Consider the following 15,238-nt stretch of genomic DNA (forward strand, 5'->3'; position numbering starts at 1 on the left):
CCTAGGCAGCCCAGATCACTTCCTACCCCCAGGGTAGAGGCCAGTGGGAAGGGTAAGGTAGAAGGAAGGGTCCTGAGTCCTCACCAGCCTCCAAGAACTCGCAGGGACCCCACCGAGGCCAGATAGGGGCTATGGCTGTCCTCTGGCTGCTGGAGATTGTAGATGTCTCGGCTCACTTCCCAGCTTCGGCCGTGAAAGCCTGGGGCCTCATATACCACAGCCTGGGTGTGACGAGTGGTGGGGTTGGTGGGAAGTGATCTGGCCCCAAACACACTGAGCCAGCCCAGGATGGCCCTGCCCAGCAATAGTCCATAAATAAGCCCTCCCACTCCCTCACTGAGCCCCATGCCCTAACTTCTGTCTCTAACCTCTGACCTGGTCCTTACACATTCAAAACTAGTTCCCACTGAGCCCATCAGGCTCTACCCTCCCAGACCCAGCTTCTGGCTCCCAGGATCCTCCTGTCTTCCAGTCCAGGCCACAATAGCCCCCCCCCACACACACACACACACAAGACACCCAAAGCCTCTTTTTGACCCAGAAGCCCAGACTCTTACCTTGGGCTCTCCTGGTTTCTCCACTCTTGGGCAGCCCTGCAGAGGAGACAGAGCTGAGACACTGGCCCCAGGTTGGGGGAAGGCAAATGGAGCTGGTGACTTAGAATTTACTTGATTCTGAGACCCCTAAAAATGGCCAACCCCATGTCCTCCCTATCCCCTACCTCTTGGGGTAATCCCACCTCTCATCCAATCTCATTCCCAGTAAGAGCTCCCAGACTGCAGAATAAGGCTACTTGGGACCACCTACTCCTTACCAATCTCATGGGCTTCAAGGAGCCCATGCTGAGGTCTGATGTACCCCAGGCTTCAGAGGTGGGGTACTCTCCAGGCTCCAGAATGCAGGGAGTGCCTTCAAAGAAGGGTTTGGGATACAGCAGCCACCTGGGGAGGCAGAGAGGTGGCTGCACCCCAGTCACCGGGGACACAGATTGGTGGGTGGGAGGGAAGGTTTAGAGAGGAGATTTAGAGGGAGAGGCATCTGTCAAGAGGACTCTGGAAGACATTTCAGGCCCTCATAATCTCATTCTGTAGCCATTCAATCAGTGCCCCTTCCTCTGGCCTGGCCCTCTCTCAGCTGGAGAGCTCTTTCTAGTACACAGACCTGCTTAAGGACCCCCTGTAATTTCTTGTTAGCCTCACAGTACAGTGCAGCTGCACAAAGGGGCCCTTCAGTGTGTCTCCCTGCCTTCCCCTGGGCCTCATGTCCCCCCGTTTGCTGCTTTCGCTGACCAGATTGAATTTTTGAAGCTTAGCTCTCTCATCTCTGAGCCTTTGCAGGTGTTGTTCCCTCTGCTAGATATACTCTCTCTCTCCCACTCATTCAATTAACAAATCTTTAGGAGCATCTACCCCATGCCAGGCCCTACTTTAGGGATATAGCAGTGAACTAAACAAACACAATCCCTGCCCTCAGGGAGCTTAGATTCTTCTGGGGCCAACTCATCCCCACTGAGGCACCTCTTCCTCCGGGAAGCCTTCTGTGACCTCAGGCTGGTGTGGTGCTTTTCTGCAGCTCTCTGCTCCCCCACCCTGAGACCCTGGATTGCCACTGTCTTGCCACTGTCTGTTACTTCCTCTTCCCCACCAGTAGACTGAGCTGTTTTTGAGGGCAGGAACTGTATCCTATCGCCTCAGTGTCCCCAGCACCCAGCACAGTGAATGGTGAATGAAGGGATTCCACAACAGCCCAGACTCACAGTCCTGCAGAGACAGTGGCAGATGCCACCTGCAGGGGCCTCTTCAGGCTCTGGGGGTCCTCCAAGGACTTGGTTAATTTCATTTGTTCCCCCTTGAGACCCTCCTCAGAGTAGAGACTGATCTCAGGGGTAATGTAGTCCTGCAGGGAGAGGGATGGAAAGATGAAGTGTAAACAGCACCCCTCAAAGACTACCCCCATCTGCACCTGCATCCCCAAGTGTGGCCAGCCAGGGCTGCAGGAGGCTTCTGGGAAACCTCTGTGACCATCTTTCCAGAAGCCAGTAGAACAACTGGGGTGTATGTACTCTTAAGGTTAGACAGAGAACTCCAAGACCAAAGACCTTGCTGGTCCCACCCTGAACCTCTGGGCTCTGAGATCAAAGTTCTCAGCAGGAGCCTGCCAAGTGCCATGCCCTCTGCCTTGCCTCTGGGCAGCCTGACTTCCAGCATGGTGGAGGAATGCGTGATTATGTACAGCCTCTTCCTTAGGTCTAACACTGACCATTCTTTTATGTACAATTCCTGCCTTGTCCAGACTGGCTCCACCTACACTTCAACCCAGAAAGCAGCAGAGCCTCTGCATTCTGGGTGTTTCTTCCTCACCAGCACTATGTTTATGGACTCACTACTTCACCAGGTATTTATGAAGCATCTACTCAGTACCAGGCACTGTGCTAAGGGCATGCCTAGCTCATCTCACTGAGTCCTCTCAATGTGAGTTATTACTCCATTTGCAAACTAGAAAAATGAGGCTCAGTGAAGTTAAGCATTTTTCCCAAGGGCACACAGCTTGTAAGCAGTAGGGCCAGGAACAGAGCAGTTTAGTTTTGTTCACTCAGTACCTCCCATGTGCCTGGAACACACTAAGTGTCCAACCAATGCTGAGTTAATCAGATGAATCCACGTCCACCTGACTTGTTTTTCTCTAGTACCTTGTTACCTCCCACACAACGATGCATTTATTATGAGAAGATCACAATAAATTGTTCACAAACATTTGTATGTTTCTGGAGAGGCTTTGAAAGCTGTCCCCTCTGCATGGTTGAGTCACTGCCCTAGTTAAGAATCGTCAGCTCTCTAACTTAACCAGTGGTGGTGCAATGGATAGAACATTGCCCTGGGACGCTGAGGTCCCAGGTTCAAAACCCTGAATTCACCTGCTTGAGCGCGGGCTCATCCAGCTTGAGCGCAGGCTCACCAGCTTGAGCACAGGGTTGCCAGCTTGAGCGTGGGATCATAGACATGACACTATGGTCACTGGCTTGAGCCCAAGGTTGCTGGCTTGGCTTGAGAAGCAATCAACAAACATCTAAAGTGCTGCAACTATGAGTTGATGCTTCTCATCTTTCTCCCTTCCTTTCTCTGTCTCTCTCCCACTAAAAAAAAAAAAAAAAAAATCACCAGCTCTCATTCTCTCTTACCAAGAGGATTGCAATACTACTAAACTCAGAGTTATTCCTCCTCTCATTAAAAATGAAGCAAGCCTGACCAGGCGGTGGTGCAGTGGATAGAGCATCAGACTGGGATGCAGAGGACCCAGGTTCGAGACCCCGAGGTTGCCAGCTTGAGCGTGGGCTCATCTGGGTTGAGCAAAGCTCACCAGCTTGGACCCAAGGTCGCTGGCTTGAGCAAGGGGTTACTCGGTCTGCTGAAGGCCCCACGGTCAAGGCACATATGAGAAAGCAATCAATGAACAACTAAAGTGCCACAACGAAAAACTGATGATTCATGCTTCTCATCTCTCTCCGTTGCTGTCTGTCTGTCCCTATCTATCCTTCTCTCTCTGTCTCTGTAAAAAAAGAAAAAAGAAGAAGAAGAAGCAAAACATCTGATTAACCCTGCTTTCTCTTCTGCTTCTTCCTTGTAGCCACAATGATCTTTGTCAAGCTTAATTTTGATAGTTTATAAATTGGTGTTATGAAAACAATGTTTTTTTCTCACTTTACAGATATGAAACTATAATAGTGACTGTGCCTTTTCTTTCTTCTTCTTCTTCTTTTTTTTTTTTTTTTTTTTTTACAGAGTCAGAGAGAGGGATAGATAGGACAGACAGACAGGAACAGAGAGAGATGCATTAATCATCAGTTTTTCATCGCAACACCTTAGTTGTTCATTGATTGCTTTCTCATATGTGCCTTGACCGTGGGCATTCAGCAGACTGAGTAACCCCTTGCTCAAGCTAGCGACCTTGGGTCCAAGCTGGTGAGCTTTGCTCAAACCAGATGAGCCCACGCTCAAGGTGGCGACCTCGGGGTCTCGAACCTGGGTCCTCTGCATCCCAGTCCGACGCTCTATCCACTGTGCTCCACCTGGTCAGGCCTTTTTAAAGATTGTATTTATTGGTTTTATAGAGAGAGGAGAGAAGGGGGCGTGGAGTGAGAAGTATCAACTCATAGTTGCTTCACTGATCAACTCATCATTTTTCATTGATTGCTTCTTATATGTGCCTTGACTGGGCAAGCCCAGGTTTTCAAACCAGCAACCTCAGCATTCCAGGTGGACACTTTATCCACTGCGCCACCACAGATCAGGTGACTATGCCTTTTCAAATCACACATCTCTCCCTCAAAATTCAGAGGTGCTTCTCGGCTGAACACCACAGCCCTTCCCCGTCTTCCTGCCTCTGGGATCCCTATCTAGTCTCTCCTCCTCCTGCCAGCCAGAGGCATGTTTATAAATCCCTCATCTGACTGTATGGCTTTCCTGCTTCAAATCTCATCCTGAGACCCCCACCTTGACCCTGAGTCCTACAGGACAGAGAGCAGGGCTCCCCCACCACCCACTGCCTGGCGTGGTGGCTGGCACACAGCAGACATTATCGAGCATCCCTGAGACAATGAATGAACAAATGTCCAAGGTGCCTTAAGTCTTACTGTGGACCTAAGAGCCTGGACCCTTGGGTGGGGGAACACCCATATCCACCCCCACCTGTTTCTTTTCTGAAGGAATCTTTCTCTCCAGAGCCAGTTCAAACTTTCCCAAGCTGGGGCTTGGCTTTTGCTTGGCCCCGGCCTCCCCAAGCCAGCCTGAGCATTCCCCAGTTGGTTCCAGGGTCAGGATCTATGAGTCCACAATAAGCCCCCTCTGCCCCCTACCCAGTATGATCTGTCCCAGAGATTCCAAATCTAGACACCTGAGGCTTTCTCTTTCCTCAGGGCCCGGGACCCAGGATAGACAGGGCAGAATCCGGCCTCCAGCCCAGCCCACTTACCTGGACCACCCTCCTCAGAGAGCCGATGCTTTGGATACTCCATGCTGATCCTGAGGCTCTGAGCTCCACATCTCCTTCAGGAAGGACCAGCTTCTGGCCCCGGAACTCCGGCTTTTCATATAGCACCCAGCTGTGGGCACAGAAACCCAGCGTCACTGGGTGGGAGAAGATGTACCCACAAGGCGGGGTCTCTGAGTAGCTGAGGGGGTTTCTGCGAGGTTGGCCTGGGCACTTCTGGCTGCACTAGCGGCCCAGGTTCTCAAACAGACCCCCTTCCCCGGGCTCTCTGCACTCACCAGCCTCGAACCACCCTTATGGAGGCCACATGGGCCCAGCTGGAGGCATCAGCAATGTCTTTCCAGATCTCCCTGCTGCTGCCTTGGCAGCCAGGCTCTGAGAAGAGGATCACCTGGGAAGACACAGGGGGTCCTCAGGCTTTGTTTTCAGCTCCTCCATCCTGCTTCCCCCTCCCACATACCTGCCCACACCCCCTACCTTTCCTGGCCTGGTGTTCAGCTTGCCCTGGGTCTTCAATGCTGGACTCTGGAATGGAGGCAGTGATAAGTCTTACAGGGTTGTCTTTTTACTGCCTCCCACCAGCTGCTATTCCAGGCATCCCACATCTTCCCTATTGGCCTCCACCCCCACAGAGGACACCACACTTGCCCCCAACCCACCCTGTCTCAGGATCTGGGTCCCTATCACTCCCCTTTCCCGGCTTCCAAGAGCTTGGAGCCACTAAGCCCTTTGGAATCCACACTGCAGACCTCCTCCTGTTTGGACAGGGAGAGTGAGGCCCAGAGAGATGTGGCTCGCACAGGGTCCCACTGAGCCATCCCTCTGCCTCTGAAGACTGCCTCCCAGTACCATGATCCTCATACCATCCAAACCCCGGTGAGACCAGGCACCCTCGGTTGCCCACCCAAGCGTGGCGTCACTCACCCAGCCCTCAGGGGGCCTGGCACATGTGGGCTTCTCTGGTGGTGACCTTTTGCTGCAGAGCAGGGGCAGCTGTCCTGGCACCTTTTTGAGCCCTGGTGCCCCGTGGGCAGGCAGAGCGGATAGTTTTGTGCCCAGTGGTTCCAAGGTGGGGGCCTCCTTGGTGGCAGATACCAGACCACCAAAGAAAAGACTACCTTCAAGACGGGAAGTGGGCCTCGTGCCTGCCTGCCAGTCTGGCCCCGACTCCGAGTGGGAGCCCTTGGCATCCATGGCATGCTTCTTCATCATCTCCAGAGGAGAGTAAGAGGTCTGGGGGGGCCTGGCAGGGCGGGAGTCCCAGGAGGGGCTGGGCCCAGCTTTCTCCTGCCTGCGCTGGAGCTTCTCGTCGTCACTTAGGTAGGGGTTCTCTGGCTGCTCCTCCTCTTCCTTGTCCTCCTCCTCCTCGTCTTCCTCCTGTGCAGGCACCTCCTGGGGGCTGGGTCCCAGCACCCATGGCCTGGCCTGGTCCTCCTCGATAGTGGGCAGCGTGGCGTACATGGCCAGGTAGGAGGAGCGGGGAGCTCGTGGCAGCCGGTGAGTGCGGAGAATTTCAGGGGGCTCCATGCTCCGCAGGGTGTCCAGGAAAATCTCCAGGTCAGCCGTCAGGGCCACCTCCTCCTCCTTGTCTTCAGTAGAGTCAGGGACAAACTGGGACTCAAAGCTGGCCTCTGGTCCCACTGACATAGCGGCAGGGTGGCCTCCTGGGCTGGGGAACACCTTGCCCACTGAGGAGGAGGGAGCAGGGAGAACAGCAGGGCCCTGGGAAACCTCCTTTTGGGTGGGAGATGAGCTGGGGCTCCCTTCAGAGCCCTGGCCAACCTTCTGCTTCTGGGGGGAGGGCAGGGGAGGAGCAATCAGGCCGGGAACAGACTCTGCCTCGGTGAGGGAAGGGCCAAAGCTGCCTTGAATACCCTGGACAACCTCTGTATGGGTGCTAGGCCTATCTTCTGGGCTCTGGAAAACCTTGGTTGGTTTGGGGGATGAGGCAGCAGGAGCACTAGGACCCTGCACAACCTCTTTCTGGGTGGAGGATGGGTCAGCAGGAGCATCAGGTCCCGGCACTATCTCCTTCTGGGTAAAAGAGAAGATGGGAACATTTTCAGAGTCCTGAACAACCTTATTCTTTGGGGAAGGTGGAGCAGAAAGATTTCCTGGGCTGGGGACAGCCTCCCTTCTTACAGAGGATGGAGGTTCTCCAGGGACCATAACGACATCAGTCTGTACCATGGGCATGACGGTGGCAGCAGGGGGATCTGTGAGCCCTTCCCTTTTCACAGAGGGCAGGGCTTGGGGTCCCCTGGGATCAAGAGTGAGCTGGGCCTTGGGGTGGTCCAGGCCCAGGGAGGAGGTGTGGGTCTGGAGTCTGGGAGAAGAGGGTGTGGGTATATAGCACTGAGAGGTGCGGAGAGGGAGTTGGGTAGGGTTGGAGGCTCCCTGCACCCTGGAGACATCATGAACCCAGGCATCCCGGGCTCGGCCCTGGTCTTGGCCTGGGTGGGCTGCAGGGACCTCTTGGTTCTGAGGTAAGTGAGCACCCTCTGGGGTACCTGCAGGGGCCAGGGCAGATTTGTCTTTTGGCTCTGTTGTCCCCATCTCAGGCAGCTGCCCCAGGGCTGTGCCCACTGTGTTGCCCAGACCCGGACTCCTTGGCACAGGAGCCATGGGCCTGGGCAGCTGGCTGGCAGGCGGGTTTCGTTCAGCAGGTACAAGGCTACTTAGCAGCTCCAGGGCCTGACTGCGGCTGGGCGAGCCCTCAGCCCTGGGGCCCACCACCACTGTCCGGATAGCACTGCGACCCCTTGGCAGGGCCTTGCCAGGGAGCACTGGCTCCAGGGTCACAGAGTTGCTCACATGCTGGTCCACATGCCCTCCTACCACCACAGTGGTCCGCACAGTGCGTGTCACCCGCCGTTTGTCAAGGCTCATACCCGGGTGGGGGCTTGGCTCACGGGGCCCAGGAAGGGGTACCAAAAGCTCAGTCCTGGCCGTGGCTCGCAAGCATGGTGGCTCAGTCCTAGGGTCTTGGGAGCTGCTGTCTGCCTGGTCCGCAGCCTCTCGCAGCCTCCCCACCAGCCGTTTCTCCCTGGGGGGTAGTGTGTACTTCCTGGAAAAGACAGGCCCATGGCTCTGGAAGCTCTTGGAACCTGCCCCAGTCCGGGGGCCTTGGTGATTTGCAGTCTCTTCCCCCAGTGCAGCAAAGCCATTGACTTCCTCCCCGCGGACACTGTACGCAAACACCTTCTCCTGCGGGGTCTCCATCGGGGCCTCTGACACCAGGGACACCTTGTGAAAACGATGTCTGATCTCCTCCTGGGCTGGGGGCCGCTGCCGCCATGTCAGTCTGGCACTCACCACTCGGGCTTCGGCCCGAGCGGGGGGCCCATCTGCCTCCTCCATGTTGGGCCCCAGCAACCTGTCCTGAGGTGTCTTTGGCTTACTGTGGCCCAGTTCCCTGGAGATGGTGCCAGAAAAAAGAGAGACAATGTCAGGGCTGGAGAGGGTGGCTCTATGTAGTGCAGAATACCTACCTCAGCCAAAGTCAGGCTGGGTAACCTCCGGCAAGTCGTTTGACCTTTTGGGCCTTTGTTTCTTCATCTGTAAAATGGGCATGAGACTCTCAGCCCTCTCCCCACTTTGAGGTGATCCCCTGTGCCACGGTCCTTCCAGGAGTGAAGCTGGCCTGAGCGTGGAAGGAGAGCGGAAGGAGAGAGCAGAAAGGCAGATGGTCTGACCACTGGTCTGTGGACAGGGCTGGGACTCGGCCCGAGGAGCCCCAGACTGGAAAACCAGAAAGCTGAAATTGAGGCCCCTGTTCTGACCCTGTCTCTGCCAGTGTAAGGACAGGCAGGGAAGGCAAGACGGTGTTGGGCCTCAAGAAGAACTGGGTTCCCCCTGGCCCTGTGGCTCACTAGCTAAATAAGCTTGGGCAGGCCTTTTTTTCCCCTTCAAGCTTCAGAGTTTCAAGCCAGAAAACTGTACTAATAAGAGTATGTGAGCCCTGGCTGCATAGCTTGGTTGGTTAGAGCATCATCCTGAAGTGCGGAGGTTGTTGGTTCAATCCCCAGTCAGGGCACACATGTGAACACATTGATGTTTCCGTCTCTCTTTTTCTCCCTTCCTCTCTCACTAAAATCAATAAATAAATTAAAAAAAATTTTTTTTAAATAAGAGTATGTACTTCATAAGGTTATTGTCAGGATGAAATAAGAAAGAAAACTTGCCTTATAAACTAAAATGCTGGATCATAAACTTTGCACTGTCACCTTGGAGAACTGTGACCAAACACTGGCAGGTGTGCACATGTGTATACTAGCATCAGCATGTGGGGTGACTGTCAGAGCACAGGTGCATGTCTGGGTGCATCTGTGGGTCTCAATGAGCTTCTCGGGACCCAGCACTTTGGATTTGAATGCAGTCGCCCTCAGTTTTCTCCTCTATGATTATTTCCCCTATTGTACAGATGAGGAAACCAAGTGTCAGAAAAGAGGAGTGGCTGGCCAGGGGATGGACCTGCCAAATCGCCAAGCTGGGGATTAGAGTTGTATCTGAATCGGTGTCCAGGCATCTTCCCTCCTGCCCTGGGCCCCGGCTCCGAGCACACCCAGCTATTCCTCCGGTCCTCTCCAGCAGGGCTTCTCTTACATGCACTCTTCTAAGGGGCGGGGCCTGGGTCTTATTCCTTTTTTTATTTTTAATTGTTGATTTTTTTGTTTTTTAAAGAGAGGAAAGAAGAGAGAGAGAAATATTAATTTGTTGTCCCACTTACTTATGCATTCATTGGTTGATTCTTTGTTTTGTTTTGAGAGAGAGTGAGAGAAGGGCAGGAAGGGAGAGAGAGGTTGAGAAGCATCAACTCATAATTGCTTTTACTTTAGTTGTGCATTGAACTTCTCGTACGTGCCTTGATCGAGGCCATGCTAGTGGCCCCTTGCTCAAGCCTTGGGCTTCTCATTCCAGTGACCTTTGGTTCAAGCTGCTGAGCTTTGGGAGTGTGTAAACAATCCCCTGCTCAAGCCAGCAACACGCTGACAAGCCCACGTTCAGAGCTGATGACCTCAGAGTTTCAAACCGGTGACCTCAGTATTCCAGGTTGACACTTTATCCACTGTGCCATCACTGGTCAGGCTCATTGGTTGATTCTTGTATGTGCCCTAACTGGTGATCAAACCTGAAACCTTGGCATATCAAGGCGATGCTCTAACCAACTGAGCTACCTAGCCAAGTCTGGGTCTTATATATTTTCAGACCCTCCTTGATCTCTCTGGGTTTCCATTACCTCCTTTACTAAATAGGGAATAGTAATAACAACTGTCTGGGAAGAACTCTAAGCACCCTAGAAACTCTCTGTGAATTTGCTTTAATAGAAACAGCAGCCTTGGCCGATGGCTCAGTTGGTTAGAGCACTGTCGTAAAGCGCAGAAGTTGGCAGTTTGATCCCGGTCAGGGCATACACAGGAACAGATCAATGTTTTTTCTGTCTCTCTCTCTCCCTTTCCCTTTCTTTCTCTCTAAAATCAATAAAATAACCATTTAAAAAATAATAATTATTAATAGATTATAAGCAAACATTCCCATCTTGCAGATGGGGAAGGCTCAGAGAGGTTAAGAAAGTTACCCAGAGTCACACAGTAGCAGAAGCAAGACTTGAACTCCAGCCCTAAGTGCTTAACCACCATACCAAACTCCTTTAATGTATTTACCTGGTAAATTGAGACTCACTGGTTTGGAGGTTTACTTTCAAAGGGAGCCACAACAGTCTTAGAGGGGCCATTCAGCCTCCACTCTGACTTCCAAATCACACTGACCAGGGCAATCCTATTCTCAGGCCCCAAGAATCTGTGAAACAACCTGTTTGTCCCCAGCCTTATCCAGGCTGTCTTCAGCTCTGCTCCTCCTCTCAATGAGGCATCCCCTAGACCACTATCAAGGAGGTTAAGACCAGAAATGGACCCATACCCAAACTGCCCTCCCCCACTCTATCTTCCTCTCTCACAAGCTGATGGAACCCAGAACTTCGACCCTGCCCTATGGCCCCAACAGTGACTCAGGTTTTATGAGGGACAGAGATGAAAGGGGTTGGGGCCCAGGGAAGCCTGACCTGACTCGAGGACCACTGGTGGTTATGACAGTGTGTGGCCTAGCCTGGGATAGGATCTGCGTGGCCCCAGAAAAGCCTTGTGTACAGGGAAGGTGGTGGGCTGAGATGGAGCCCCAATTCTTTCCCCAGGCCAGAATTCCTGCAAGCAGGACACAATCAGATACCCAAAGCCCCGACCCTGTCCTCTCTCCTCCCTAAGGAGCCCCCTTTCTTCCAATAGAACCCCTGTCCTCCTTGCTGGGATTACCCCTACATGGGGCTTCACCCCCTCACTGAGCCCCCCTAAATCTCCTCTCCATTTCTGAATGACAATAATAACACCTACCATTTGCCGAGACTCCCTGTCCCTAATGGCATTAGTAGTAAGGAGTAAAGCCTGGGTTCTAAGACATTTATTTATTCATTCACTCACTCATTCAATGCTGATTTGTTAAGTGATGCCCTAGTCCCTGGTTAGTTCATCCAAAGCCAATTTTCCCATGAAGGTGGTATCATAGGAGTCTAGGGGTCAAAGAATTAGACATAAAAATGGAAATGATATTTGGAAGGCCCCATAGGCTTTGGTTAAACAACAGGAAAGCTGCTTCAAAGGAAGCCATTGATGATCAGATTAGATATTGTCAATGACCTCCTAATAATCAGAATGCAATGCCTCTCCCAACCCAACCCTCTGGACAACACCCCTGATTGTCACTCATTCCACAAGCATATGGTCATTGCTTCTACTTGCATACCTCTAGGGACAGGGAGATCACCCTTTGACAGCTGACCTGACTGCTCCCTGGACAGTCATGACAGCTAGAATAGTCTTCAAATTATACTGGAACCTGGCTGTCTAGAGCTCCCCCTTTTTGTCCTTGCTCTGAAGACACACCCCAATGGCCCAGGGTGCTTTTCCTAAGCCAGCAGAAGTGCCCTTCCCAGAGCCCTCTCTTCTCCAGCACCCCATATCAGAAGTGGATTTGTTGGCAGGGTAACCTGTGACCTCCAAACAAGGTGTGTGGGGCTGGGAAGGGAGAGGCTGAGGAAGGGGCGGGGGGAGTGTGGGAAAGAGCCTACTCTAACTCAACAAGTCTTGGATTCTCCCGCTTACCTGTGAGTCACCCCCAAACTAGGCCAAACCAGTCCACAGGCCCACAAACACGTGCTGCGTCACACAGACACCAGCACAGACCAGAGTAGCACTGGCAAAAATACACACAGACATTTACGTTGACTTACACACTCAGACACACAGAGTCAGAGCTACCAATACTCAGACGCAGCAACAGACGAGTCATAGACACGATGACACAAGCACACATTCAGAATATATGCACACAGTCCATTCACAGCCCCAAGCCCTCTTCCTCTTGAAATTCCCCTACATTCGAACACAGACACACACCCTTGAATGCATACACAATCCCACTTGCAGACCCAACTGCCCCGCCTACCCACCTCCTATATTTGCCAATCTTGGCCCAGGAGCCAGAGAAGGATGATGTCTCTAGAGATCCACTTCCTCCTCTCTAAGTGAGCCCTAGCCTCCCGCCAGAGTCTGTCATTATCCACCTGGGCCCAAACTAGCCAGGGAGCAGCAGGTACAACACCAGCCCCCTGGCTAAACGTAGTGCTTCTGCCCTCTCTCCAAGGGCTGCTTCGTCCACCACCTTCCCTCTCTCTGTAGCCCTTATCCCCCAGCAGGGGCACCTGAGCAGGTCTCTGAGCCAGCTGAGGAACCGTATCTCCCTCCTCCTTGCCACAGGACCAGGTACCCTGACTCCTGCCCAAAGGGCTGAGCATCATCCCTGATGCTGCCTCTGCTAGCACAGTGCCACCAAATCTACCTCCACAGAGTCAGAGAAAACCCTGGAGTCTGCAAAGCAGCCACAACTCAACCCACCACTGGCCACACAGGGCCACGGAAGCCTCTGAGAGTGGTAGGACAGAGAAGTGGTTAGAGCACAGGCACCCGTTTCAAACTGGTCTCTTCACTTTCTGGTTGATTTTGGGCAACTGATGTAACCACTCTGAGCCTTAGTTTCCTATTGTAACCAGAGCATAGGGGTGTGGAGCCGGATTAGTCCCACTCCGTGCTCCGTGGAGCTGCTGTGAGGATGAAACAGGATTATGTTTAGAAAACAAACCATAAATGACAGCCACCACCATCATCATTAGGAACTTTTCGGAGCCCTGTTTGAGGCCCAGTGCCCCTCCCTGGTGGTCCTAGAGAGATGCCAAGTTCACTCCTTCCTAGGTGAGTTTTAGGCAATACACTCTTCCACATCTGAGCCCACCAAATAGATTTGGGAGAGTCATTTCAACACAAATAAAAATCAAGGTTTGGACCTGACCGGTGGTGGTACAGTAGATTGAGCATCAGCCTGGGACACTGAGGTCACCAGCTTGAGCATAGGCTTGTCGGCTTGAATGCAGGCTCACCAGCTTGAGTGCAGGGTCACTGGCTTGAGTACGGGGCCATCAACATGGTCCCAAGGTCTCTGACTTGAGCCGAAAGGTTGATAGCTTGAGCCCAAAGTTGCTGGCTTGAGCCTAAGGTCACTGTCTTGAGCAAGGGGTCACTGCCTAGGCTTGACCTGCCATCCCCCTCCACCACTGTCAAAGCACATATGAGAAGCAACCAATAAACAACTAAAGGGCAACAACTATGAGTTGATGCCTCTCATTTTTCTCTTCCCTCTCTCTCTCTCCCTTCCTATCCTGTCTCTCTCTCAAAAACCAAAAATTAAATAAATAAAATAAAAACTGAGGCCTGAGAATCTTCGGGCCAGTTCCTGTGGCTGCTGACGAAGAGCCAGGCGGGGTAATTATTGCTGTGACTGAGGTGTTATTAATAAGCATCCTTGCTATTTTGGCAGCCCAACTCTCCAGAGTTCAAAGCATGCTCCTCTAACCACCTCATCTCCAGCTACCAAATCTACTCGACAACTCAAAGACCAGAGAGGTTAAGCAACTTGCCACAGGACACCCAGCACCTTTGCTGGTGCTTACTACCAGATGGGTTCTGTGGTCTCCTGAACAGAACCAGGGAATGGTGGGTGTTACTGAAGAGAAAGTGACCCCTCCCCCATCCTCTCCAAGACAGGATCTCCCCCTTCTCATATGGACAGGGCAGGAGAGCAGCGGGGGGGGGGGGGGGTGTCCAGGAGACAGGTTGTGGGGGAGGGGAGGAACAGGACAGCAAGCTGAGCTGAGCGGAGAGGGTATGGCAGAGTGAATTAATGCCCAGGGAACTGAATGAATGGGCTTGGAGTTGAAGAAGTCTGGAGAGAGGCAGAGTCCCCAGAAAGAGCAGCCAGGTCAGTTTCTCCTCTCACCATTGTCCCACATGGGGACCTGTACTCACCGTCTGCGTGGGGACCCAGGTGTCCGGCAGGCCCAGAGCTCCTGCTGCTGGGCTGTGCTCTCCTGATGCTGTGGGGCTCTTTGCTGGGGCTCCTGGGGCAGGTCAGTTGGGCACCCCGTGATGGGGCGGGGCCCCTGGGGAGGGTTCTGCCAGCCCCTGAATTCCTCAGGGCAGAAGGGGTGGCGAGCTGGTTGGGCCGGTTTGGGCTCCCCACCCTCCTCCCCAGGTGTCTGCCCACGCCCCTGCAGGATGACAGTGATGTGGTAGCGGGTCCTCCTGGCAGAGGGACGCTCCGGTAGGATCTGGACTGGCTCTGGCAGCGCTGGCCCCAGGGTGACAGGCTCGCCCTTTGCTCCCTCTGCCTTGGGGAAGGCTAGTGGGCGGGGCAGTGTGTCTTCCACGTTACCAGGTGGCTCAGGATTCCAAGGGACCTCTGGGGCCATGTGAGGGGGTTGCAGGTAAGCACAGTCTGGGGTTTCCTGTTCCAAACGTCCAGGAGCTGGCACTGGGCACGAGGGGCAGCCGGCACCAGCATGGTCGGCTGCCAGTACTAGGCTCTCCAGCCCCGTGGAGGCATAGATGGCCATGTCGGAGGCGCTGCCCACCGCCGGCCTCTGTAGGCGCCCCAGGGGCTGAGCGGGTCCCCCTGAGCTGTGTCGTCGTTTCCAAAGCCAGGTCCGGCTCCCTTCCTGAAGGTCCCATTCTGAGCGGCTCTGGGTTTGGGTCTGAAGGAAGCAGAGGCAGGGGCGTGGTGACAGCATCTTCCCCCTGCCCTCCAGGTACCCCTAATCACCCTTGACTGCCCTCCTTGGCACAGGAGAAGCAAAGCTGCCCCAAGGAAA

The 15,238-nt window shown here is 53.5% G+C and overlaps 1 protein-coding gene across 1 annotated transcript in view; it reads right to left on the bottom strand.

The window, feature by feature from the left end:
* CRYBG2 (crystallin beta-gamma domain containing 2) overlaps positions 1 to 15,238 on the bottom strand; it is a 32,687-nt gene that overhangs the window by 13,776 nt on the left and 3,673 nt on the right. Inside the window, exons 3-11 of the mRNA XM_066375549.1 lie at positions 14,397 to 15,121; positions 5,911 to 8,401; positions 5,464 to 5,511; positions 5,265 to 5,377; positions 4,969 to 5,098; positions 1,757 to 1,896; positions 815 to 941; positions 558 to 593; positions 85 to 221 (exon numbers count right to left, since the gene is read on the bottom strand). Coding sequence (XP_066231646.1) covers positions 85 to 221; positions 558 to 593; positions 815 to 941; positions 1,757 to 1,896; positions 4,969 to 5,098; positions 5,265 to 5,377; positions 5,464 to 5,511; positions 5,911 to 8,401; positions 14,397 to 15,121 — 3,947 coding nt within the window. The remainder of the gene's footprint in view (positions 1 to 84; positions 222 to 557; positions 594 to 814; positions 942 to 1,756; positions 1,897 to 4,968; positions 5,099 to 5,264; positions 5,378 to 5,463; positions 5,512 to 5,910; positions 8,402 to 14,396; positions 15,122 to 15,238) is intronic.

The sequence above is a fragment of the Saccopteryx leptura genome, chromosome 3 (assembly GCF_036850995.1).
Source record: "Saccopteryx leptura isolate mSacLep1 chromosome 3, mSacLep1_pri_phased_curated, whole genome shotgun sequence".
Lineage (NCBI taxonomy): Eukaryota > Metazoa > Chordata > Mammalia > Chiroptera > Emballonuridae > Saccopteryx > Saccopteryx leptura.